Genomic DNA, 22,331 nt, shown 5'->3' with positions numbered 1-22,331 from the left:
CTTGCTTTCCACAGGGGCAGGAATTTCGTAAGGCTGTTGCAGACACAGAGGCTGTCCGAATATATGTCTGCTGGGCTGGGGAAGGAATCTGGGTGTTCTACAATGTACGCCACGGCTGCTAGTTCTGCCGCTTGTGCACCTAAGTGTCCTGGAAGTTTTATTGCGATTTCTTCTAGGGCGCGTCCTCGACATAAATGCCGCATCCTGTTATGCACTTCCCTTCTAATATTGTGGAAGATCCATCCACATATATCCTTATGGGTTCGCACGTGTCTGTGTGCTTGGGGTTCTGGGTTGGACTACCTATCTTTCTGGGGGGTGTTTTTGCAATAAAGGGGCCTGTGTTGTGGTGTGGTGAGATGATTTCACATTTGTGGGGGGTGCCTGGGTACTGTAGGTCATCTGCTAAGAAAGTGTGGGTCTTGGTCCTTTCAACAGTGATGTCCCGTCCCTGCAAAAGAAGGGTCCATCTGGCTGCTCTTATTTGACTAACTGTACCGTCCTTAAGTCGTCCGTCCAGTAAAAGTTGGGTGGGGGTGTGTTCAGTCAGGATTGTGATGGGGTTCAGTCCGGTTATGTAAGAAAAATACTGAACTGCCCAGAAAACTGCGAGCAGGTGCCTTTCACAGGCTGGAAATCCCTGCTCCATAGCATCTAAAACTCTGGAGGTGTAAGCCACGGGCCTTAACTGTTCGTGCCGTTCCTGGAGGAGCACGGCCGAAAGGGTGCGGTCTGTGCTTGCTACCTCTATCGCATAGGGGGAAAGCGGGTCTGGAACTTGTAGTGCGGGAGCTGCTATGAATGCTATTTTCAAAGAATCCACAGCATCCGTATGCTGCGGAAGCCATTCCCAAGGGGCTCCTTTCTTTCGGAGGTCTGAGAGGGGTGCTGCCTTGCTGGCGAAACCGTCAATGTGGTTTCGGCAATAGCCAACCAGTCCTAAAAACGACCGGAGGGCTGAAACGTTATGGGGAAGGGGCAATTTGGCAATCGAGTCAATCCTTTTATGCTCGATCTCGTGTTTACCATGTGTGATAATTATACCCAAATATATCACCTTGTTTTCCAAAATCTGGGCCTTTTTGGGATTAACTTTACAACCAATTGAATGAAGGAGTTCCAGGAGTTCAGCCAGAAGCTCGATGTGCACTTCCTTGGTGTCTGTCTGCAGTAATAGGTCGTCCACATACTGGACCAGACATTCGGGGCGAGAACATTTTGATAATCCATTTGCCAGCTGTCAGTGGAAAATGGAGGGGGAGTTGTGGAATCCTTGTGGAAGGCATGTCCACGTGTACTGCTGATTTTTAAACGTGAAGGCAAATTTGTATTGGCACGCTTTTACCAATGGAATGGACCAGAATCCATTACTGACGTCCAAAACTGTAAAGTATTGTGAGTTGAATCCCTGTTTGAGCATGGTCTCGGGACTTGTGGCTACTGTGGGGGCTGCTGGCGGGGTGACTTTGTTGAGTTCCCGGTAATCGATGGTCAGTCGCCATGATCCATCGGGCTTTCTCACTGGCCAAATCGGGGCATTAATAGTGGAGGCTACTGATCTGAATACGCCCTGCTCTAATAAGCTGTCGATAACTTTTGCGATTTCTCCCTCTGCCTCTTGGGGAAATCCGTATTGCTTTTGGGGTCTAGGGTCAGGTCCTGTGATTTGAACGGAACCAGTCATCCGGCCAGTCGTGTTTGAGGGTCGCGATTGCTGTCCTGTGCTTCTGCAGAACTGCCCTAACCCGCTTGTCTGTGCTAATTGTGGTCGGGTCAAACCAAAATTTGCCTACTGCGCTAATTTTGTTTGCATATTCTCCTATGGTGAGCGTTGCGGGGGCTCTTGCGGATTTTGCCATTTTCCAAACACATTGATTGACTGGATCAAAGGACAGGTTGTGGGAATTCATAAAATCTATGCCTAAAATGTGTTCTGCTGTGTGGGGTAGTTCAACTAAAACTATGGGGTGCTTGGTGGTGATGTTGCCGATTTGAATGGGTACAGGGGCTGTGATGTGTCCCTGTTGTGAGTGGCCTGTAAAGCCGCTGTGGGTGATGGTGGCTGTAGTGGGTCACGTGTCCTTTTGAAACATGGTGGAGGAATTGATTGTGGTGCGGGACCCTCCTGTGTCCCAGAGAAACTCGATGGGCTGTCCCCGTATTTTTGCTGCAACTATTGGTCGTCCGGACCTATCCCAAAGGGTGTCGCAACTGGGGGATCCCGAACACCGTCAGTCCGTTCCAGTCAGGTCCGTCTGCTCTGAACGGATGCTAACGCTATGTATTGACTTTGTCCTGGTTTTATTTAGAGTGCCTGTCTGCTGGGCTCTCTGTTGCTTTTGTGGGGCATTGCATTCTCTTGCAAAGTGTCCCAACTGTCCACAGTTGTAACACTCCTGTGACTTTTGTGGGGGGCTGTTCTTGCCTTCATTTACCCATGCGGGGTTCTGGTGTGCCTTAACTGCGTGTATGTCTGCTTCTGTCTGCTGTTCGTCGGGATTTTTATTTGTGGGTTTGTTTTGAACATATTGCTCCCAGGTGCGGGACAATCTTTTTACAACCCATTTCTCATTATGAGCCTCCTCTGAGGGATCATAATTGGCACAAGCGTTTTGTTCTGTTTCTGTGGCATGGGAGATGAGGGTGCGGGTCCATTTGGCCATGTTGTCTGGGGACAAATGGGCGCGGTCTAAGTCTCCAAAAACTGCTGCGAAATGGATCCACAAGTGTCCAGCAAACGCTGTGGGGTGCTCGGTTTTCTTTTGGCTGCACTTATTGAGGCCATCTACGGGGTCACCCCTGTTATACCCGATCGCGTCTAGGATCGCGGTATGCATTTCTGCAAGGGTGCCTCCTCCTACATTCTGTGGGTCGGGAAGGGCTGCTACGACCGAAGTGTCTAAACTCAAAACTGTGAGCTTTACTTGCTCTCGCTCTTCCAGGCCGTACATGGTAGCCTGCTGTTTTACTCTGGCAAAGAAGTGGTGGGGGTCTGAGGTGGGGAGGAACGGTTTGATTTTATCTCACGCGTCCCGTAATTGGGTCACTGTTAAGGGGGTGATGTACAGAAATTGCGTGTCGTCCGGTGTGGCTGTGCGGTGGGTGGTTACTGGGTTAATTGGAGCCAGAACTATCTGCTCTGTGGGGGGTTGGAGCGTTTTTCTCTTCTGGGCCTTTCCCTGCGCACATGTTCCCTGAACATATCTCTGCGCTGTCTCACTCAATTCTTCCCAATCAGGGCCGTCTTCCTCATCTAGCTGTGATCCAAAGGTTTCCTGGAATCCTTTTTGAACTGAAAGCAGAGATTGCAGTTCTGCAATCTGCTTCCCGCACTTTGCGTGGTCTAATGAGCTTTGTCTTTGTTCCGTGGTGGCAGCATGGAGTGTTCTTAACGCTGCCTTCAGGTCACTACACTGCCTCTGCAATGCCTCTACCTACTTCTCGGTTTCCTCTCGCCCAATCAGGGCCGTCTTCCTCATCTGGCTGTGATCCAAAGGTTTCCTGGAATCCTTTTTGAACTGAAAGCAGAGATTGCAGTTCTGCAATCTGCTTCCGGCACTTTGCGTGGTCTAATGAGCTTTGTCTTTGCTCCATGGTGGTAGCATGGAGTGCTCTTAACGCTGCCTTCAGGTCACTACACTGCCTCTGCAATGCCTCTACCTGCTTCTCGGTTTCCTCTCGCACCAGGACTGCACGTTGCGTGTCCTGACAGGCCTTTTTGTACTGGGATTGGAAGCTGCTTAAGTGCGCCAGACAAGACTGGTGTGCCCCTTGGCATCATCCACCTCTCCATGCTTTGCTGCTAACTTCCTCCTTAATTCTACATTCTCTTTCTCTACCTCACTGACATCGACCTTGCTCATTCGATGTATGCCATCTATCTCTCTACGGAGCGTCCGAACGACCACCTCTGTGCCTCGCAATTGTGTCAAACAGGACACGATTGCCATCGGCTTGCGAGCTTTTCCCAAGCTCTTCTTGAAATCTGGAACAAGGGGTATTAAGGCGGTGCTGTAATTACGGATACGGCTTTCGCTATTTTCCGGAATACAAACTCCCGACAGTTTTGTCGCAACAAAAAAATCTATCAGTATTACCTTATCGCCCTGTTAGTTACGCATGCATTAACACACTTCCGAATTATGAGGATTGATCAGAACTGCTTGAACACTTGTGGTTTTTCTGTTCCCAATTGGATTTCTACTTCAAATTTTTGGGTTCTCCCGGAGTGGTTAAGCCACTTCTAGATCGGGTCCCGTCAGGATGTCGTCAGTAATATGTTGTTAACTTTTGGTTGGTTCAATTGGGTTGGCTCTGTTTTATAACCTTTGCTCTCGAGTCGCCAGGTATCTTTATGATACCGCCACGAGGTTCAAGTTCAAGTAATGATCAATAACTCAACACACCAATTAGTAAGATTCAAATCAATACACATTTATTACACACAGTAAATCGCTACTCATGCATAAACTCTATTTTCTATGCTATTTCTATAACTAACAGGCATATACTTAGCTTCGGACTGGCCCACCAGGTCAGGGGAACAAATGGCCTTTCGTTCGGGTTCTCAAACTGCAGGATTCAAAAGCTGGTATGGACTGATAGCTGGGAGCGCCTCTCTCGTAGCGTGCGTTGACTTGAGACTTACTTCTTTGGAGGCCGCCGGACAGGTCACTGTCAAGGGTTGCTTCGCGTTGCTGAGTGACCCTGTCAAGAAGGACGATTTGAACTTGGGGGCTTTACTTCATAGTCCCCAGGGGTTTCCCGCCTTTTGGGGCGGTCCCCGTACCTGGTTTCAAGTGATTGGACTTCGTTCCAATCGCTTGGTTCGATTTCTCCAATACTGGAGATGTTCCCTGATCGTTGGGCGGTCTTTTAAGTGTCCATTAACCTATTTTGTGTTGGCTCCGGCTGGCGCCGAGGAGTCTGGCTTGGCTTTGTTTACCTTAAATGTTTTGATTGTTTCCGGGGATCGCTCATTACTTTGTAGATGGCTGCTACATTACTATGCAGATGGCTGCTTGTATCGATGCTGTCTGGGTTTTTGCAGCGTCTAATACACAGTAACTTGCGCCTGCTAGTTTTTGCCTGTGTTTGCTGAATTTCCCTTCAGCCTTTGCGGTTCTCCATTTTAAGTCGGGAAGTGGCCAACTCAAGTGGCTACAGCATTCACACAACTGGGACTGTACTTCAAAAGAAATTCACTGTATTTGAAGCACTTCTGGATATTTGAGAAATTAAATAAGGAATAATATGAGTTTGAGTTCATTTGTTCTTACCACAAGAAAAGACAAACAATTTACTGATAGATATCATCTAAATGGTAAAGAAGAGTTGCAGAATGGATACTAACATGAACAGTCTTGTCGCCCTTTGCTTTTTGAAGCTGCAGTGCTTCCACCTGTTCTTCTAGCTGACCCTTTGCTTCAGTTAAGTCATTTAGCTCCTGCTCTAGCCTGTTCAATGCTTTTTGCAATTTCTGTATCTCCATTACTCTTCCATTGCGATCTGCTCGCAGCTCTGCAAGCTCAGTTTCCTTCTCGGTCATGAGACTTTGATATTCTTCTGTTCCCTGAGTATCAAAAACTCTCAAAATTAAAATTCTATACAGAGAAATCCATTTACGTAAACTCCAAATAGTAAGGCTATTGCAGAAATTATTAAGCAGTTTTGCCTTTTACCTGAAATCTTTGCAGCTGTGCTTTATGTATAGAATCTCTAGCTTTTACCAGAGCATTATCTCGATCTTCAATTTCATGACAAAGCTCCTCTATCTGTTTGAAGATTTAAAAAAAGAGTAAACAGTGTGAAAATGCATACAATGCAACAATGCAGCAGGGGCTGGGCTAAATCGCTGGCTTTTAAAGCAGACCAAGGCAGGCCAGCAGCACGGTTCAATTCCCGGACCAGCCTCCCTGAACAGGCGCCGGAATGTGGCGACTAGGGGCTTTTCACAGTAACTTCATTTGAAGCCTACTTGTGACAATAAGCGATTTTCATTTTCAATAAATACATGCTAATGTTTGAACAGATTAACCTCAAAAGGAAGATACCTCTGGTACTGTTGAAAAAAAGGCCTGTTTGTGATGAAGAAACTATTGGCATTCACCTATTCAGCCACATACCTCTTTATCCTTGGCCTTCAGAGCCAGAGTGAGTCCTTGAATAGTTTTATCTCGTTTCAGACTGTTCTGCCTCTCAGCAACCAGCTCATTCATCTTTTCATTAGCATGTTCTTGAAGGACCTAAAAATGAGTGGGATGGAAAATTAAGACAAATTTGCTGAAAACAGGAATTACACTATGATTGCACAAATTTCCTGTCAGCAATCAAGCCATATAAATACACCTGTTTGGTTAACTTTTTTCCTAATTTTCACAAAGTGCCGTTATTTAATCTGCACATGCCCCATACAATCGAAAATTGTTGCTACAAAAATTATTCCGATTTTTTTAGGCAACGATTAGGTGCTCATAATTTAACCTATTATGCATATCTGCATATTTTAGGATTTTGGCCCAAAAAAGTTTGAATTTGTACCTTATTTGCACCATCTGCGTCCTTTAACGTTTCTTGCAAAGCACGAATACTAACTTCAGCGGTCTCAAGATCAGCTTTTAGCTGCTTAGCTTCCACTTCCAGCTGTCCCAGCTGCCTCTGTTTTTCAACCAGGTTCTGTTAAGCAGTTAGGAAAAGAAAATACAATATCCTTGTAATTTGTTAGAAATTATTTAAGTTGCAGAAGAGGCCCAAACATCCCTTTATTTAGCATTGTAATTAAGATGAGGTAATTAATCTTTTGTAATAGTAGCAAATCTTCCATAGTGCTGTTTATACCCAAGTGATATTTTTTATAATAATCTTTATTATTGTCACAAGTAGGCTTACATTAACACTGCAATGAAGTTACTGTGAAAATCCCCTAGTGGCCACACTCTGGTGCCTGTTCGGGTATACAGAGGGAGAATTCAGAATGCCCAATTCACCTAACAGCACGTCTTTCGGGACTTGTGGGAGGAAACCGGAGCACCCGGAGGAAACATGCAGACTCCGCACAGACAGTTTCCCAAGCCGGGAACCGAACCTGGCACCCTGGCGCTGTGAAGCCGCAGTGCTAACCACTATGCTACTGTACTGCCCATTTTTGCCATCTCTCCTTCTGTGCTTGTGATTTCTATGCAGCTTTCCTTCTATCCTAGCATGTAGCTATTTTTCTGTCAGCTGCTATGTTATTTTTTATTTTTGAAATCTAACTGGAGCAATTGGTGTGTTGTGACCTTTATGGGATGAAGTTTGTCTGTACTGATATTACTGATTTATGCGTTTCTTTGAGAGTTATTTGTGCCGTGTATATATGACGAATATTTTCCATTGGTGTTGCATACTTAAGTAATTCTTAAGTAATGTTGGGTTGTCTAGTGAAATGTTTTTGCCTCCTTCACTGTGCTTTTATCTTTTAATGATTGAAAGAAAATTAATGGAGGACAGGAAGGAGTGAAAAATAGGTTAAATAGGAGAACAGTGATGTAGACAACAGTCACGGGGGGGGGGGGGGAAATGAGTTTCCTGGGATTTGAAGATTGTGCAAAAAATAAATGAGCAGCTAAGTGGTGCAGAAACAGCTGTAAGTGAGAACAACAGAAGAGGCAGGAGAGGCATTTAAGGGGAGAAATGGCCATGTACCGGGAACAGAGGTGGGGAATATTGGGGCACAATGGAGGGCCTTCTTGGTTTATGTGAAGACTGCAGATTGGTAAATTAGAATATCAGGGGTACAAGGGTACAGACAACTTGAGACTAGGAACTTTTCAGAGTAACAGGGTTTGAACAGGGAGGAGACCAACAAGGTGGAGGAACTGGGAGGCAAGGAATGAAAAAGAACTATAGGAAAATCAGAGGTCAGAAGGCTGACACCAAATCCCCACCATATAAGAGCCCATTTTGGAAATACCCAATGTGTTGATTTAAGCATTTTAATTTTTAAATGTTGACAATCAGAGTACTAAAACAGGAACTGGACACAGTATGTCCACATATGCCAGTCTTAATGTTGACATGTAAAAGGAGTAGCAATTCATTTTAGATAAAATTTTGGTAGGCCCAGACAGACAGACACAGACAGGTTTAACACTACTGGTAACAACTACCTCAGTTTTCAAAGAAGCATAATCATCTTCTAGATCCGCCCACATCGCTTTTACAGATTTTGTACCGTTTAGGTTACAGGTTTCTTGAGGAACCACTGCAATGCTACCTCCTGATGCTGGTCTCCTTGCAGAAAATTTCACACGTTTTGGTATCTTGCTTTTCACCAAGGAAGGCACCAATCTGTACTTAATATCCTCAATTTCCTGAATTGCAATAGCAATAGAGTGTCTCAATAAGGCACAATTTTCATTTGGCACTTCACAATCAAAAATGGACATGGGTTTCAGCCGAACCATCTCAGATTCTTCATCAGTTATCCAATCAATCCTGGTTGAATTTAATGTTGGCATTGATTCAATTTCCAAGCTGTCTGTGCAAACAGACTGCCCTGAATGGCCACGAGTGGCCAGTTTCCTCACAACTGTAGGACTTCTCTGGTCTAAATCAAAGCACAAACTTTGTGATTGGCGCACATTTCCTGTTAATCCAGTCCGCCTTGTCCGTCTAGGCATAGAACAGACCAAGTCACAGAATAAACCTGCTATTCGCACTGACTCTGAACAGAGGCACGTTCTTGTCCTGTGCCTACCACTGAAAGTGCGCCAGCAGTTTGAGCAGCACAAGCTTTTCTTGCTGTTCCTTCTTGGCGTCCAGAATTCAGATAGAATAGATTCATCTTGTAGAAGCAGGCTGTATTGTAAAGAAAGTGGTTTCACACCTTGAGTAGAGGTGTGTTCTTTATATTGGGAAGTTTTAGATTTTTCATTACACTGAAAATACAGGTACACAATACATTGAATTAGTTGTTCTTTCTCTGCCGCCAACATCTGCAGCCTCTCAGTGGCAACAGTCTTAACACGAGCAATAACAATGTCATATTCCAATACCTTTTCCAACATAAAGGCGCATTTACTGCATAAGAACTCTCCTTGGCCATCACGGCTAATGGTATAACCCAATACGTAAGAAAGAACAACCTGCAATCTTCTTTTGCCAGAGGTGTGGAAAATCCAGCGTCGCTGATTTCCTTGGAGATCACTTGCACACACACGACAAAATCCCTTCATTTTCAGAAAATTAAGCTCCGGGCTTCCTAATAGCAAAAGTCCTCTCCATGCCACCCTTGCATTGTAAATTAATTATCAACATCAAATAGCTCCGAGCTCTTCATTCACATTCGACTTTAAGAAGATTTTCAAACACAAACGTCGGACTACCAATTCTTACAAAAGTCGCCTCGTTACTGGTTTGAACATATCAAGTTGTAAATCCTCATTTCAGTAACAATCCCAACATGAAAGGGCACGATACAGGAAGCACGACTTTCAAACAAGTAGAACTGAAAGCTGTTGTCGTTTGCCTTCTGTCCGACGAGATAAGATTTATTTTGGCAATGCAGATCACCACAACTTGTGGCTGAATTGTTCAATTACTGTTGTCCTGTGAAAATTTCCATCATCTCATTACTTCACAAAGTAAAATGCAGCGACAAACGTGGCCACCGGAATAGTACATTTACTGAAGCACTCTTATTAATCCAGTGTGTGCCAGCATAGGGCACAGATCAAATTTTTATTCAAGTCTTCCGGTAAGTCTCTGGTTCTCTTTGTTTAGTGCACCACGACAAATATTTTAGGAAGTGCAAGTTAAGCAGTTTGGTAGGTGTTGATTTGTTGTCCCGTGCCTGCATGGGGCTTTTTTTTTTAAATAAAAGGCGTTTTCCACAGGAATTTTCAAGATGACAACTTCTGTAGAGCTGGGCTGTCTTCCTATTTTAGCCCACAAATGTTTGCATGCTACCTTAGTTAAACCACAAGTTTCCTGTTGCCGTCACAGTCGTCAGTGAAAAGCTTGCATCACACACACGCAGCGAGCCTTCAGGACTACATAAAGTAAATTTTCCTCACCAATATATTGCCAATTTTCTGAATAACATTAAATAAAGTCAAATATTCTACGAAGTCATTGACACATGCAAATGTAGAATGATTTTCACCCCGAGAATCAGGATCTTCGTTTACACTTCCTCATTCTCAAACCGGGCCTCTGCGTGCAGTTAGATGGCATCCACTGGTCTAAAAGCTTTAGCTCGAATCTAAATTTCCATTTGTTCTGCTTTCCGTTTTACAGTTCTGCTTTCTACTCTGCAGTCTTCAAAAAAAAAGCCAGTCACTTTGTTTCGTAACTTCTTCTACAAGAAAGCTCCCAGCCTGCCAGATTGGAGAGTTCACTCTGGCTGTTTCATTACAAATACAAATGTCCATTCCAGATCTCCAACTGTGTCCCTAAATAGTCTTTCACACAAGAGCCGCGAGTCTAACAATCACGCCTAGTTACAAGTTCCCTCCTCCAACCACACTGTTGCATTGTTGAACGGTAAATCAATTTCGCAAGCAGCTTTTGGTGTGCGTTATGCAAATCATTTCCAAGAAACTACACAAATCATTCCAAACTAGAAGCTTAATTTTGTACTCCACCTGGCACTTACATAGAACATAACAGCGCAGTACAGGCTTTTCGGCCCTCAATGTTGCACCGACCTGTGAAACATGCGCCCTTTTATTCAGATATGATTCAATACCAAAATACCTTTTCTTTTAAAAAGACAGGTTTTTAGTACTACCCTGCAAATCAAGGTTATCTGGTACAGTCTTGCAATAAACAGGATGAGTGCACAAACAACAAGAAGAGGAACATGGTAGCAAGGTAAGTTGTGATGTTTTGTTCTCCCAGTTTTCTCAGCTAGACAGTCTGGGTATGCGGAGTAGATTGAAATGTTTTAAATTTAAAATAATTCCACAACCATTAAACTCTTGCAACAAAAAAATGAAACAAAGTTTAAATGCACAGACAACACTGCCCAGAATGCTGGCTTGGAAACCAAACAAAACATACCATGCATGTTTTCGACAGCTTGTCACGAGTAGAGGAGCAATAAACATGCACTGCATCAGTGCTACATGATGCCTCAGCCAGAGGTCTACAAGGTTTACAAGCCCCAGTGCCAAAAATGGAATTGAATATGCTTAATTCATTGAATAACTGTGAAGTTTGTTAGATATGCACAGCGCACACTAGGTGAACATAATTAAATGTAAATCTGATATTTTCTTAAAACATTTTGCTCCAGCGTTGATTATTCCTGCATGTACAAAATAATCATGTCCCCTAAAATAAGTAGGGAATTAAAAAAAAAAAAAAGAACCTTATAGACTATAAACATGGTGTAGCCACCTAAAATGGCTGATTCCCGATTAATTTGGCCAAAACCCAATGTAAAATGGCTAACCGAAAAGGCTGATGGGAAAAGCAGCCAACAGGGCACAAACGGACAGCTGCAGACAGAACAGCGTATTCGGCTCTGGGGAAGTCGGCCCAGATCGATACCTGCGACCATTAGCAGCACATCAACACAGACATCTGCAGTTTAATCGGCTATCCCCGGGAACAATTGCAACATATTAGCAATTGAATGCCGATCCAGACCTCTCGGCGCCAGCAGTGGCCGAGACAAAGAAAGGTGAACGACCACCCCCCGATCAAGGAATCGCCCCATTATTGGAGCATATCGAACCCAGTGACTGGAAACAAGTCCAATCACTTGGGACCAGGGTCAAAGTCCGCCCCGAGAGGCGGGATGCCCCTGGGACCTATAAAAGATAGGGGCCAAGTTCAGATCGACCCTTCTCTCCCTTCTTATCCTGCTCGCAACCTTCGCAAGAACCATCGACCAGCAACCGTAAGTTTGACTCCAGCGATCGCTACTCAATAGAGACCCCTAGCCATCGACCTGTATCAGCCTTTTGAATCCTGCAGGCCAGACCCAATTCGATAAGCCATTCGTTTCCCTGACCTGGTGGGCCATTTCCAAAAGTTAAGTATTGGCCAGTAGTGGTAGGTAGTGATATAGAAAGTAGGATTATTGTGTAAGTATTTATTGCTGTACATAATAAATGACCGTTGATTTAATCTTATTAATCATAACTACAGCTTGAACCACGTGGCGGTATCAGAAAGATACCTGGCGACTCGTGAGCAAAGGTGGCATAATTAGAGCTAATAAAACTAAGGCTAATAAGAGCAACAATGGAATATGCAGGGAGTGAGAGAAACTAAAGATGATAAATTTATCCTGGAGGTGTGGGTCCAAGTGCTTTGGCAGCTCTCAAAAAGTGGTTGCTCTTTCATATACGGATTTTGTGATTTATTTAACGATGAGGGGCACTGAAGTGAGCTGGATTCTTTTCCCATCAGGTATCTATGTGTATGTATTCCCAGCAGCAATCACTGAATAGCAGACAGACACACGTGCTCTAGAACAGTGGTCTTTCCCTCACCCCCAAATTGTCCTCAGGAGCTGAAATTCCCTTGGCTTCCCCAGCCAATTGGCCAGCTAACCCGGATCTGCTGCTATGTTACCATATAAGGAGACGGCGTTGACTTGCCCCCTCGAGCCTGCTCTGGCATTCAATAAGATCATGGTTGATCGATTCTAAATTTCATATTCCTGCATACTTCCATCCCCTTTCTGTTAAAGAATCTATCGAATTCTGCCTTAAAGATATTCAAAGATACTGTGTAGCATTTTCCAGCCCTTCCTGCCAACGGGATATTCCAGTCCCGCCGAACTCAATCCCCGTCACAGGTTCCCCGGCAGTAGGGTGGGCGAGCCATGCAAAACGCTGTCGACTTTAGGAGAATTGGAAGATTCTATTGGTGGTTAATGGTGAGCCAGGTCCGCTGTGGGAAAATCCGCTGTGAGGGGCGGTAAATTCCAGCCGCTGCCTCACCACCTTTTGAGAAAAAGAATTCCAAACTCCCGCAACACTTGAAAAAGCAAAATGATTTTGTCGTCTGTCTCAAATGGGCGATCCGTTTTATTAAATGGTGACCCCCTAGTTCCAGATTCTCCCACAAGAGGTAACATCCTTTCCACATCAACCCTGTTATGACTTCTAAGGATCTTGTGTTTCCATCAAGTCACCTCTTACTCTTCTGAACTCCAGAGGATACCAGCCTAGCCTGTCTAACCTTTCCTCATGAGACAATCTGCCCATTCCAGGTATTGATCTAGCAGACCTTCTCTGAACTGCTTCCAATGCATTTGCATTTTTCCTTAACTAAGGGGTCAATACTATACACAGTACTCCAAATGTGGTCTTGCCAATCCCTTGTATAACTGAAGCATAACCTCCCTACTGTTGTATTCAATTCCCTTTGCAATAAAGGATAACATTTTATTAACTTTGCTAATTACTTATTGAACCTGCATACTACCTTTTATGGACAATGCATGAGGAAACCCAAATTCCTCTGCATCTCAAAGCTCTGTAATCCCTCACCATTTAGGTAAGAAGGTTTTTAAAACATTTGTCCTGCTAAAATGGACAACCCCACATTATACTCCATTTGCCAGATCTTTGCCCACTCACCTAACCTGTCACAAGTTAGCAATTTAAAATCACTTTGTCAGATTGTTCCCAGCCCAGTGCAATTGTCCAGGGAAGTTAGCCCTTCTGAACAATTGCTGGGTAAACCCTTACCTGGGAACATCTGAGAACCCAGCGAATCTTTGGGTAGCCCCAAATCAGACGCTGAGAAACCGAGGTCAGAAACAAAATGTCGGTGTTGTCGGTTTGCCAGAAGGAGTAGAGGGTAAGCTCCCTATTAAATGTTTTGAGGACTGACTGCCACATTTTGTTAAGCTGGATATGAAAGCTGGGCGTGTTAAGTTGTAAAGGGCACACCGTATACTGTCTCTGAGGCCTTGGGACAATCAACGTCCCCGGTCCGTAATTATCCGTTTTCATAACTTCGGAGATCACCAGTGTATTGGCGGTGCGGTGGGCACTACGAAGGGGTGAGGGTCTCTTTCTTCCAAGAAATTCATTAGCAACGCAGCAAAGGCTTTGATGAAATGAGAAAGCGACTCAAGGCTGTCAGGGTGAATTACGCTCTGCTTTATCCTGCGACAAGGGTGGTATCTGATAACTTGGCCTATTTGAACGTCATGGAAGGCCTTGGAGTTAACATTCAGCAGTTCATTGTAAAATCCTGTAGCTCTGACCCTAAGCCTACTGGGAAATATGGCCAAATTAAAAGAGACACTAACCAATAATAAACAGAGTTCTGTTCTGGGCAGGTATCGAGGGGCTGCCCCTGGCGCTTGTAGCGGCAGGAACAACCCTACTATCTAATGGCACTGTTTTGTTTTGGTGGCCCAGTGGGGAAACCCACCACCCCTCAAGTCGCTTTTCCTGCACTGAGGAGCTCCATTTGCCGGAACTCTTCAGGGCAGGAGGAGGTCGGGATGCCATTTTTAAATGGCGCCGCATTTCTTGACCCCACCAATAAGACCACAGGCGGGCGGGCCTGTGCCATGGGGGCACTCTTTTCCTTCTGCCTTCGCCACGGTCTCCACCATGGCAGAGGCGGAAGAGACTCCCTCCACTGCGCATGAGCGGGGATGCCGTGTGCGGCCGCTGACGCTCCCGCACATGCGCCGCCCGGCAATGTCATTTCTGCGCCAGCTGGCGGGGCACCAAAGGCCTTTCCCGCCAGCTGGCAGGGCGGAAATCAGTCCGGCGCGGGCCTCGCCCCTCAAGGTTCGGGCTCGGCCGCTCAAGGGGCGGAGGATTCCGCACCTTTGGGGCGGCGTGATGCCGGACTGATTCGCGCCGTTTTTGGCGCCGTTCGGTGGATATCGCGCCGATTACGGAGAATTTCGCCCCGTCTCGATAATAGAACCACATCTACCGCCAAAATCTTGTTAGGTGATATTGGACATTCCAAATTCTCCGTCAGTGTACCCGAATAGGTGTCGTAGTGTGGTGACTAGGGGATTTTCACAGTAACTTCATTGCAGTGTTAATATAAACCTACTTGTGACACTAATAAAGATTAGCAAGAAATAAAATTTTAAAAGAAACAAACATTATTCCACGACTTTTGAGCTGCAATAATTTAAATTCAAATATCACAGTTCACTCATGGGCAACTAGTTGATGTCAGAGGCTGAAAAAAGGTCTCTGAAATAAAAATGGAGAAACACAATTGAGAGGGAAGCAAGACCCTGAGCAGAGACATCACTCATGATTCAGGGTTAAAGCAATTCTAAACCTTTTCAGTCACAACATCTACTGTAGACACACGGACGTACAGACAACCTGAGTGGTCACATACTGAGCTGCAAACCAAAAAGGAAGTTTTCTTTGTGTTTGGCAAAATATACATACAAGACAATTACCTGCATTTCCTTTTCAAAGCGATTTCTCGCATACCCAAGTTCACCTCGAAGGGCCTGTTTAAGGAATGAAAACGAGTGGGATAAAAGTTAGGTTTGTAAAAATTAAACCTCTATTATAATTTGTGAATGTTCATCTGCTATGGTACATGTAACTACTCCTACAAAGCCAAAAGATCAGTTGTTAATCACCAATGGGGTGTGCTAATTGATACCATACCAATTTTAAAGGTAGCTTGGGTCCTGCTGACTTGGATTTCTATTAATTTAGATATTGGTTTGTATATAAATCTCAACACAGCTTAACAAAATCTTTTTAAATCAAACAAAGCACTTTTTCTATTTGATCAGTTTACGGTTATATATTAACCAATGAAAGTATTTTAAAAACTTTTTAAAATGCCACATTACAGAATTACCAGCAGCATGAATAATGATAAAACATACAATAGTAAATTTGACTGATTCAAAGCAAAACAAAAATAAATCAAAAGTCCAAAGATGTGCAGGTTGGATGGATTGGCCATGCCCCTTAGTGCTCAAAGATTAGGTGAGGTTATGGGGATAAGGTGGGGGAGTGTGCCAAGGTTAGGGTGCTCTTTCGGAGGGTCAGTGCAGACTCAATGGGTTGAATGGCCTCCTTCTGCACTGTAGGAATTCTATGATTTATACTGAATTACAATAGGTTCTCCTCTTTCCAAAGTATTCCCTATCAGTTATAGCTTGGTTATGATGAACATTTTCTGCTCTGGAAAGCAAAGTAGGATCTTAATGTACCAAAACCACCAAAATGAACAGAGGTCTCCCAGCACATGTGACTCAGCTCCATCAGACAATATTAGTGTAACTATATACTGTCCTACTACATATGGTGGTAGACTCCTCGTTATTCGAGAATCTCCAAGACCTTTCATTACGATGTGGGCTCTGAATGTTCATTCACAGAATGGGAGTTCATGTTATCATTATTGGTGCTTGGGAAACCTCTGCAAGTCCTTCCTCTGTGCACACTATAACTTTGGCATAGATTGGTGGCGTGCAACCTGCGGCCCAGGGGCCACATGCGGCCCATCTGGGTTGAGTGCGACCCATGAGACATTTTGTTGACCGCTGCCCCATGCAGTTACCACACTCCGCTGATTTCCGTCTGTGTAGTTTTTTTCCCTCCCCGACTAGAATCCCAAGCAAATCTTCTATAGGGAAGTGCCTCAGGTAAAAAAAATATCAAGGTGGTCAGTTTAAACCAAAAAAAAAGAACCTCGGAAACTTATGCATTGCAGATCACCTTGAATCATAGAAGTTACAGTGCAGAAGGAGGCCATTTGGACCATCGAGTCTGCACCAGCCCTTGGAAAAAGCACCCTACTTAATCCAACTCCACCACCCTATCCCCACAACTCAGTAACTCCACCTAACCTTCTGGACACTATAGGGCAATTTAGCATAGCCGATTCACCTAACCTGCGCATCTTTGGACTGTCGGAGGAAACCGGAGCACCCGGGAAACCCACGCAGACATGGGGAGAACGGGCATACTCCACACAGTCACCCGAGGCCGGAATTGAACTTGCGACCCTGGAGCTGTGAGGCAGCAATGCTAACCACTGTGCCACCGTGCCGCCCATAGAATCCCTACAGTGCAGAAGGAGGCCATTTGGCACATTGAGTCTGCACCAACTCCGAAAGAGCACTCTACCCAGGTCCACTCCCTTGCCCACCCCATCCCCGTAACCTAACCTGCACATCCCTGGTCATGAAGGCCAATCTACCAAACCTGCACAATGCTTTGGACCGTGGGAGGAAATCAGAGCACCAAGAGGAAACCCACGCAGAGATGGGGAGAAAACTCCACACGGAGAGTCACCAGAAGCCGGAATTGAACCAGGGTCCCTAGCACTGTGCCACAGCAGAGCTAACCACTATGCCACCATCAAAGAACTCTTAGAAATACACAGCAGCTGACTAGCCCATGTGGAGGCAGGCAATGAAATTTGGTTCAGCATGCTTCAAGGACCATCTATGCCAGTAATGGGCAACCAGGCTGGTAACTGAAGCAAAACACACGTAAAATAAGGGCAAGTGAAGTGAGGTGCATGCTGATTGCAAACAATGACTGGGAGAACCTTGCACTCCCTCTTGAGTACAAAGTGTAAATATTTATTTCATTTTTACATTTGAAGTTGATGACAGTTCTATTAATATATAAATGATTAAGTATTTTCTATAACTCGTTATTAAATATTAAACATGTATTCAAGATATTCAATCTTATTCAAGGGTCATAGTGGTCAAGCCCGCTTTTAATCTTGCGGCCCACTGAGATGAAGGAGGGCCACTCATGCGGCCCATTTACCAGCTTAGGCTGTCCATCACTGGCACGAATGGTCCTCAAAGCATGCTGAACCAAATTTCAGCGCTCCCCTCCACATGGGCCAGTCAGCTGCTGTGTTTTCCCAAGAGAGGTGTTCTACAATGCATACGTTTAGGAGGTTCTTTTTCGTTTAAACTGACCATCTTGATGTTTTTTTGACCTGAGGCACATCCCTATAGAAGATCTGCTTTGGATTCTAGAGTCATCCATGCAGGAGAAATGACCTGTCCATCTTATTAGCATTTTTGGAGGTTGAATGTTGAACCCAGCATGATGAAAGCCCTTGATGTTTGTGATTTAGTCCTACCACTGAACTCTCACATTGGGCCTCAGACATCTTCAGTTTTGATGTGGCGTCAATAGCAGATCCAGGATTCTGTTTCATACAGCAGGGTAGTAAGAACAATGGTTTGCTAGAGTTTTAATTTAGTCTTCAGCTTAACACCATGCTCCTTCCAGGCATGATCATGGAGTCAGTCATTTGCACAGCTTGTTTAATGAATGATGCACTGATATGTTCATCATTAATGACATTGCTGGAGTCTACATTACTATGAAAAATTTTCTACAGCCTTGTGCCATTAACAGATGGGTCTGGTGGTTTTTACAGAATCCGTAGTCCAGAAGGAGGCCATTCGGCCCATCGTGTCTTGACCGGCCCTTCGAATGAGCACTCGATCCATGTCCAGTCCCCTCTCCACCCCGCCCTAACCCGTAACCTAACCTGCACATCTCTGGACACTAAGGGGCAATTCATCATGGCCAATACACCTAACCTGCACATCATTGGACTGTGGGGGGAAACTGGAGCACCCAGAGGAAACCCACATAGATACGGTGAGAACATACAAAACCACACAGACACTGACCCAAGATCAGAATTGAATTTTGGTCCCTGATGCTGTACGGCAGCAGTGCTAACCACTCTGCCACCATGCTGGCAAATTATCCTTCGCCAGGTGCTGGATGAAAAATAACCTCAATCTTGGAGACACTGATTTGGATATTAAAGCTTTTGGCAGCGCTCTAGAATACATTTGAAATGGTCTAGAAGTCTTCCTTGTTGTGGGCAGCTAGTGAACAGTCACTGTCTCTAGGACTCAGTCAGAGGCATAAAATCTGGGTAGATTGAAGAGCTTCCCTGCATGTAACCCAATGTTACAGCCATGTCTATTGTGGTTTCCTTAAGTATTGCAGCAAAAAGAGACTGAAGAGTTGGGCATCCTTGCTTAAAACCACTGGTCACAGCAAAGGCATTGGACACCTTGCCATAGACATAAACATGCCCATAACTCGTTATATGAATATATTCCTAAAAATGTTAATTTGCATGTTCTAAAACCTAACTTAGAGTATATCATCATAAGAAACAGTGAGGTTCAAGCATTGTGACCACTGTTATGTAGTTCCCCTTCTTTAGGAATCCCCTTCCAGTATGTTCTAAATGAGTCCTCAATTCATACAGCACGCCTCCGACGGGAGCACGCCTCCGGCACAGGAGCACGCCTCCGACAGGAGCACGCCTCCGACAAGAGCACGCCTCCGGCAGGAGCACGCCTCTCCAGCAGCACGCCTCTGCAGCAGCACGCCTCTGCAGCAGCACGCCTCCGACAGGAGCACGCCTCCGACAGGAGCACGCCTCCGACAGGAGCACGCCTCCGACAGGAGCACGCCTCCGGCAGCAGCACGCCTCCGGCAGCAGCACGCCTCCGGCAGGAGCACGCCTCCGGCAGCAGCACGCCTCCGGCAGGAGCACGCCTCCGGCAGCAGCACGCCTCTGCAGGAGCACGCCTCTGCAGGAGCACGCCTCTGCAGGAGCACGCCTCTGCAGGAGCACGCCGCCGACAGGGGCACGCCTCTGCAGGAGAATGCCTCTGTAGGAGCACGCCTCCGACAGGAGCACGCCGCCGACAGGAGCACGCCGCCGACAGGAGCACGCCGCCGACAGGAGCACGCATCTGCAGCAGCACGCCTCTGCAGCAGCACGCCTCTGCAGCAGCACGCCTCTGCAGCAGCACGCCTCTGCAGCAGCACGCCTCTGCAGGAGCACGCCTCTGCAGGAGCACGCCTCTGCAGGAGCACGCCTCCGACAGGAGCACGCCTCCGACAGGAGCACGCCTCCGACAGGAGCACGCCTCCGCAAGGAGCACGCCTCTGCAGGAGCACGCCTCCGGCAGGAGCACGCCTCCGGCAGGAGCACGCCTCCGACAGGGGCACGCCTCTGACAGGGGCACGCCTCCGACAGGAGCACGCCTCCGACAGGAGCACGCCTCCGGCAGGAGCACGCCTCCGGCAGGAGCACGCCTCTGCAGGAGCACGCCTCTGCAGGAGCACGCCTCCGCAAGGAGCACGCCTCCGCAAGGAGCACGCCTCCGACAGGAGCACGCCTCCGACAGGAGCACGCCTCCGACAGGAGCACGCCTCCGACAGGAGCACGCCTCCGCAAGGAGCACACCTCTGCAGGAGCACGCCTCCGGCAGGAGCACGCCTCCGACAGGAGCACGCCTCTGCAGGAGCACGCCTCTGCAGCAGCACGCCTCCACAAGGAGCACGCCTCCGCAAGGAGCACGCCTCTGCAGGAGCACGACTCCGGCAGGAGCACGCCTCTGCAGGAGCACGCCTCTGCAGGAGCACGCCTCTGCAGGAGCACGCCTTCGCAAGGAGCATGCCTCCGCAAGGAGCACGCCTCCGCAAGGAGCACGCCTCCGCAAGGAGCACGCCACCGCAAGGAGCACGCCTCTGACAGGAGCACGCCTCTGACAGGAGCACGCCTCCGACAGGAGCACGCCTCTGCAGAAGCACGCCTCCGGCAGGAGCACGCCTCCGCAAGGAGCACGCCTCTGCAGAAGCACGCCTCCGGCAGGAGCACGCCTCCGCAAGGAGCACGCCACCGCAAGGAGCACGCCCCCGATAGGAGCACGCCTCCGACAGGAGCACGCCTCCGACAGGAGCACGCCTCCGCAGAAGCACGCCTCCGGCAGGAGCACGCCTCCGACAGGAGCACGCCTCCGACAGGAGCACGCCTCCGACAGGAGCACGCCTCCGACAGGAGCACGCCTCCGGCAGCAGCACGCCTCTGCAGCAGCACGCCTCCGACAAGAGCACGCCTCCGACAAGAGCTCGCCTCCGACAGGAGCACGCCTCCGACAGGAGCACGCTCCCGACAGGAGCACGCCTCTGCATGAGCACGCCTCTGCATGAGCACGCCTCTGCATGAGCACGCCTCTGCATGAGCACGCCTCTGCATGAGCACGCCTCTGCATGAGCACGCCTCTGCATGAGCACGCCTCTGCATGAGCACGCCTCTGCATGAGCACGCCTCTGCATGAGCACGCCTCTGCATGAGCACGCCTCTGCATGAGCACGCCTCTGCATGAGCACGCCTCTTCAGGAGCACGCCTCCGACAAGAGCACGCCCCCGACAAGAGCACGCCCCCGACAAGAGCACGCCTCCGACAAGAGCACGCCTCCGACAAGAGCACGCCTCCGACAAGACCACGCCTCCGACAAGACCACGCCTCCGACAAGACCACGCCTCCGACAAGACCACGCCTCCGACAGGGACACGCCTCTTCGGGAGCACGCCTCTTCGGGAGCACGCCTCTGCAGGAGCACGCCGCCGACAGGAGCACGCCGCCGACAGGGACACGCCTCTTCGGGAGCACGCCTCTGCAGGAGCATGCCTCCGACAAGGGCACACCTCCGACGGGGACACGCCTCTGCAGGAGCACGCCTCTGCAGGAGCACGCCTCCGACAGCAGCACGCCTCCGACAGCAGCATGCCTCCGACAGGAGCACGCCTCCGACAGGAGCACGCCTCTGCAGGAGCACGCCTCCGACAGGAGCACGCCTCTGCAGGAGCACGCCTCCGACAGGGACACGCCTCTGCGGGAGAACGCCTCTGCAGGACCACGCCTCCGGCAGGAGCACGCCTCCGACAGGGACACGCCTCTGCAGGAGCACGCCTCTGCAGCAGCACGCCTCCACAAGGAGCACGCCTCCGCAAGGAGCACGCCTCTGCAGGAGCACGACTCCGGCAGGAGCACGCCTCTGCAGGAGCACGCCTCTGCAGGAGCACGCCTCTGCAGGAGCACGCCTTCGCAAGGAGCACGCCTCCGCAAGGAGCACGCCTCCGCAAGGAGCACGCCTCTGCAGGTGCACGCCTCTGCAGCAGCACGCCTCTGCAGCAGCACGCCTCTGCAGCAGCACGCCTCCAACAGGAGCACGCCTCTGCAGGAGCACGCCTCTGCAAGAGCACGTCTTTGCAAGAGCACGCCTCTGCAGGAGCACGCCTCCGGCAGGAGCACGCCTCCGACAGGAGCACGCCTCCGACAGGAGCACGCCTCCGACAAGAGCACGCCTCCGACAAGAGCACGCCTCCGACAAGAGCACGCCTCCGACAAGAGCACGCCTCTGACAAGAGCACGCCTCTGACAAGAGCACGCCTCTGACAAGAGCACGCCTCTGCAGGAGCACGCCTCTGCAGGAGCACGCCTCTGCAAGAGCACGCCTCCGCCAGGAGCACGCCGCCGACAGGGACACGCCTCTTCGGGAGCACGCCTCTGCAGG

At 48.0% G+C, this 22,331-nt stretch overlaps 1 protein-coding gene across 7 annotated transcripts in view; it reads right to left on the bottom strand.

Annotated features, from left to right (window-relative positions):
- Positions 1-22,331, bottom strand: part of cdk5rap2 (CDK5 regulatory subunit associated protein 2) — a 194,142-nt gene that overhangs the window by 110,742 nt on the left and 61,069 nt on the right. For 2 of the 7 annotated variants that reach the window (XM_072488363.1, XM_072488368.1), the window contains exons 1-5: positions 8,148-9,606; positions 6,541-6,675; positions 6,126-6,245; positions 5,682-5,774; positions 5,354-5,572 (exon numbers count right to left, since the gene is read on the bottom strand). In XM_072488363.1, coding sequence (XP_072344464.1) covers positions 5,354-5,572; positions 5,682-5,774; positions 6,126-6,245; positions 6,541-6,675; positions 8,148-9,215 — 1,635 coding nt within the window. In that variant the 5' untranslated portion in view covers positions 9,216-9,606. Of the gene's footprint in view, positions 1-5,353; positions 5,573-5,681; positions 5,775-6,125; positions 6,246-6,540; positions 6,676-8,147; positions 9,609-15,394; positions 15,449-22,331 lie in introns of those variants that run through there. The other 5 variants (XM_072488367.1, XM_072488366.1, XM_072488369.1 and 2 more) reach the window with 4 other exon arrangements.

Source organism: Scyliorhinus torazame, chromosome 22 (genome assembly GCF_047496885.1).
Source record: "Scyliorhinus torazame isolate Kashiwa2021f chromosome 22, sScyTor2.1, whole genome shotgun sequence".
In the NCBI taxonomy this organism is placed as follows: domain Eukaryota; kingdom Metazoa; phylum Chordata; class Chondrichthyes; order Carcharhiniformes; family Scyliorhinidae; genus Scyliorhinus; species Scyliorhinus torazame.
The sequence above is the reverse complement of the archived record's forward strand: the minus strand, read 5'-3'. Positions and strand labels throughout refer to the sequence as shown.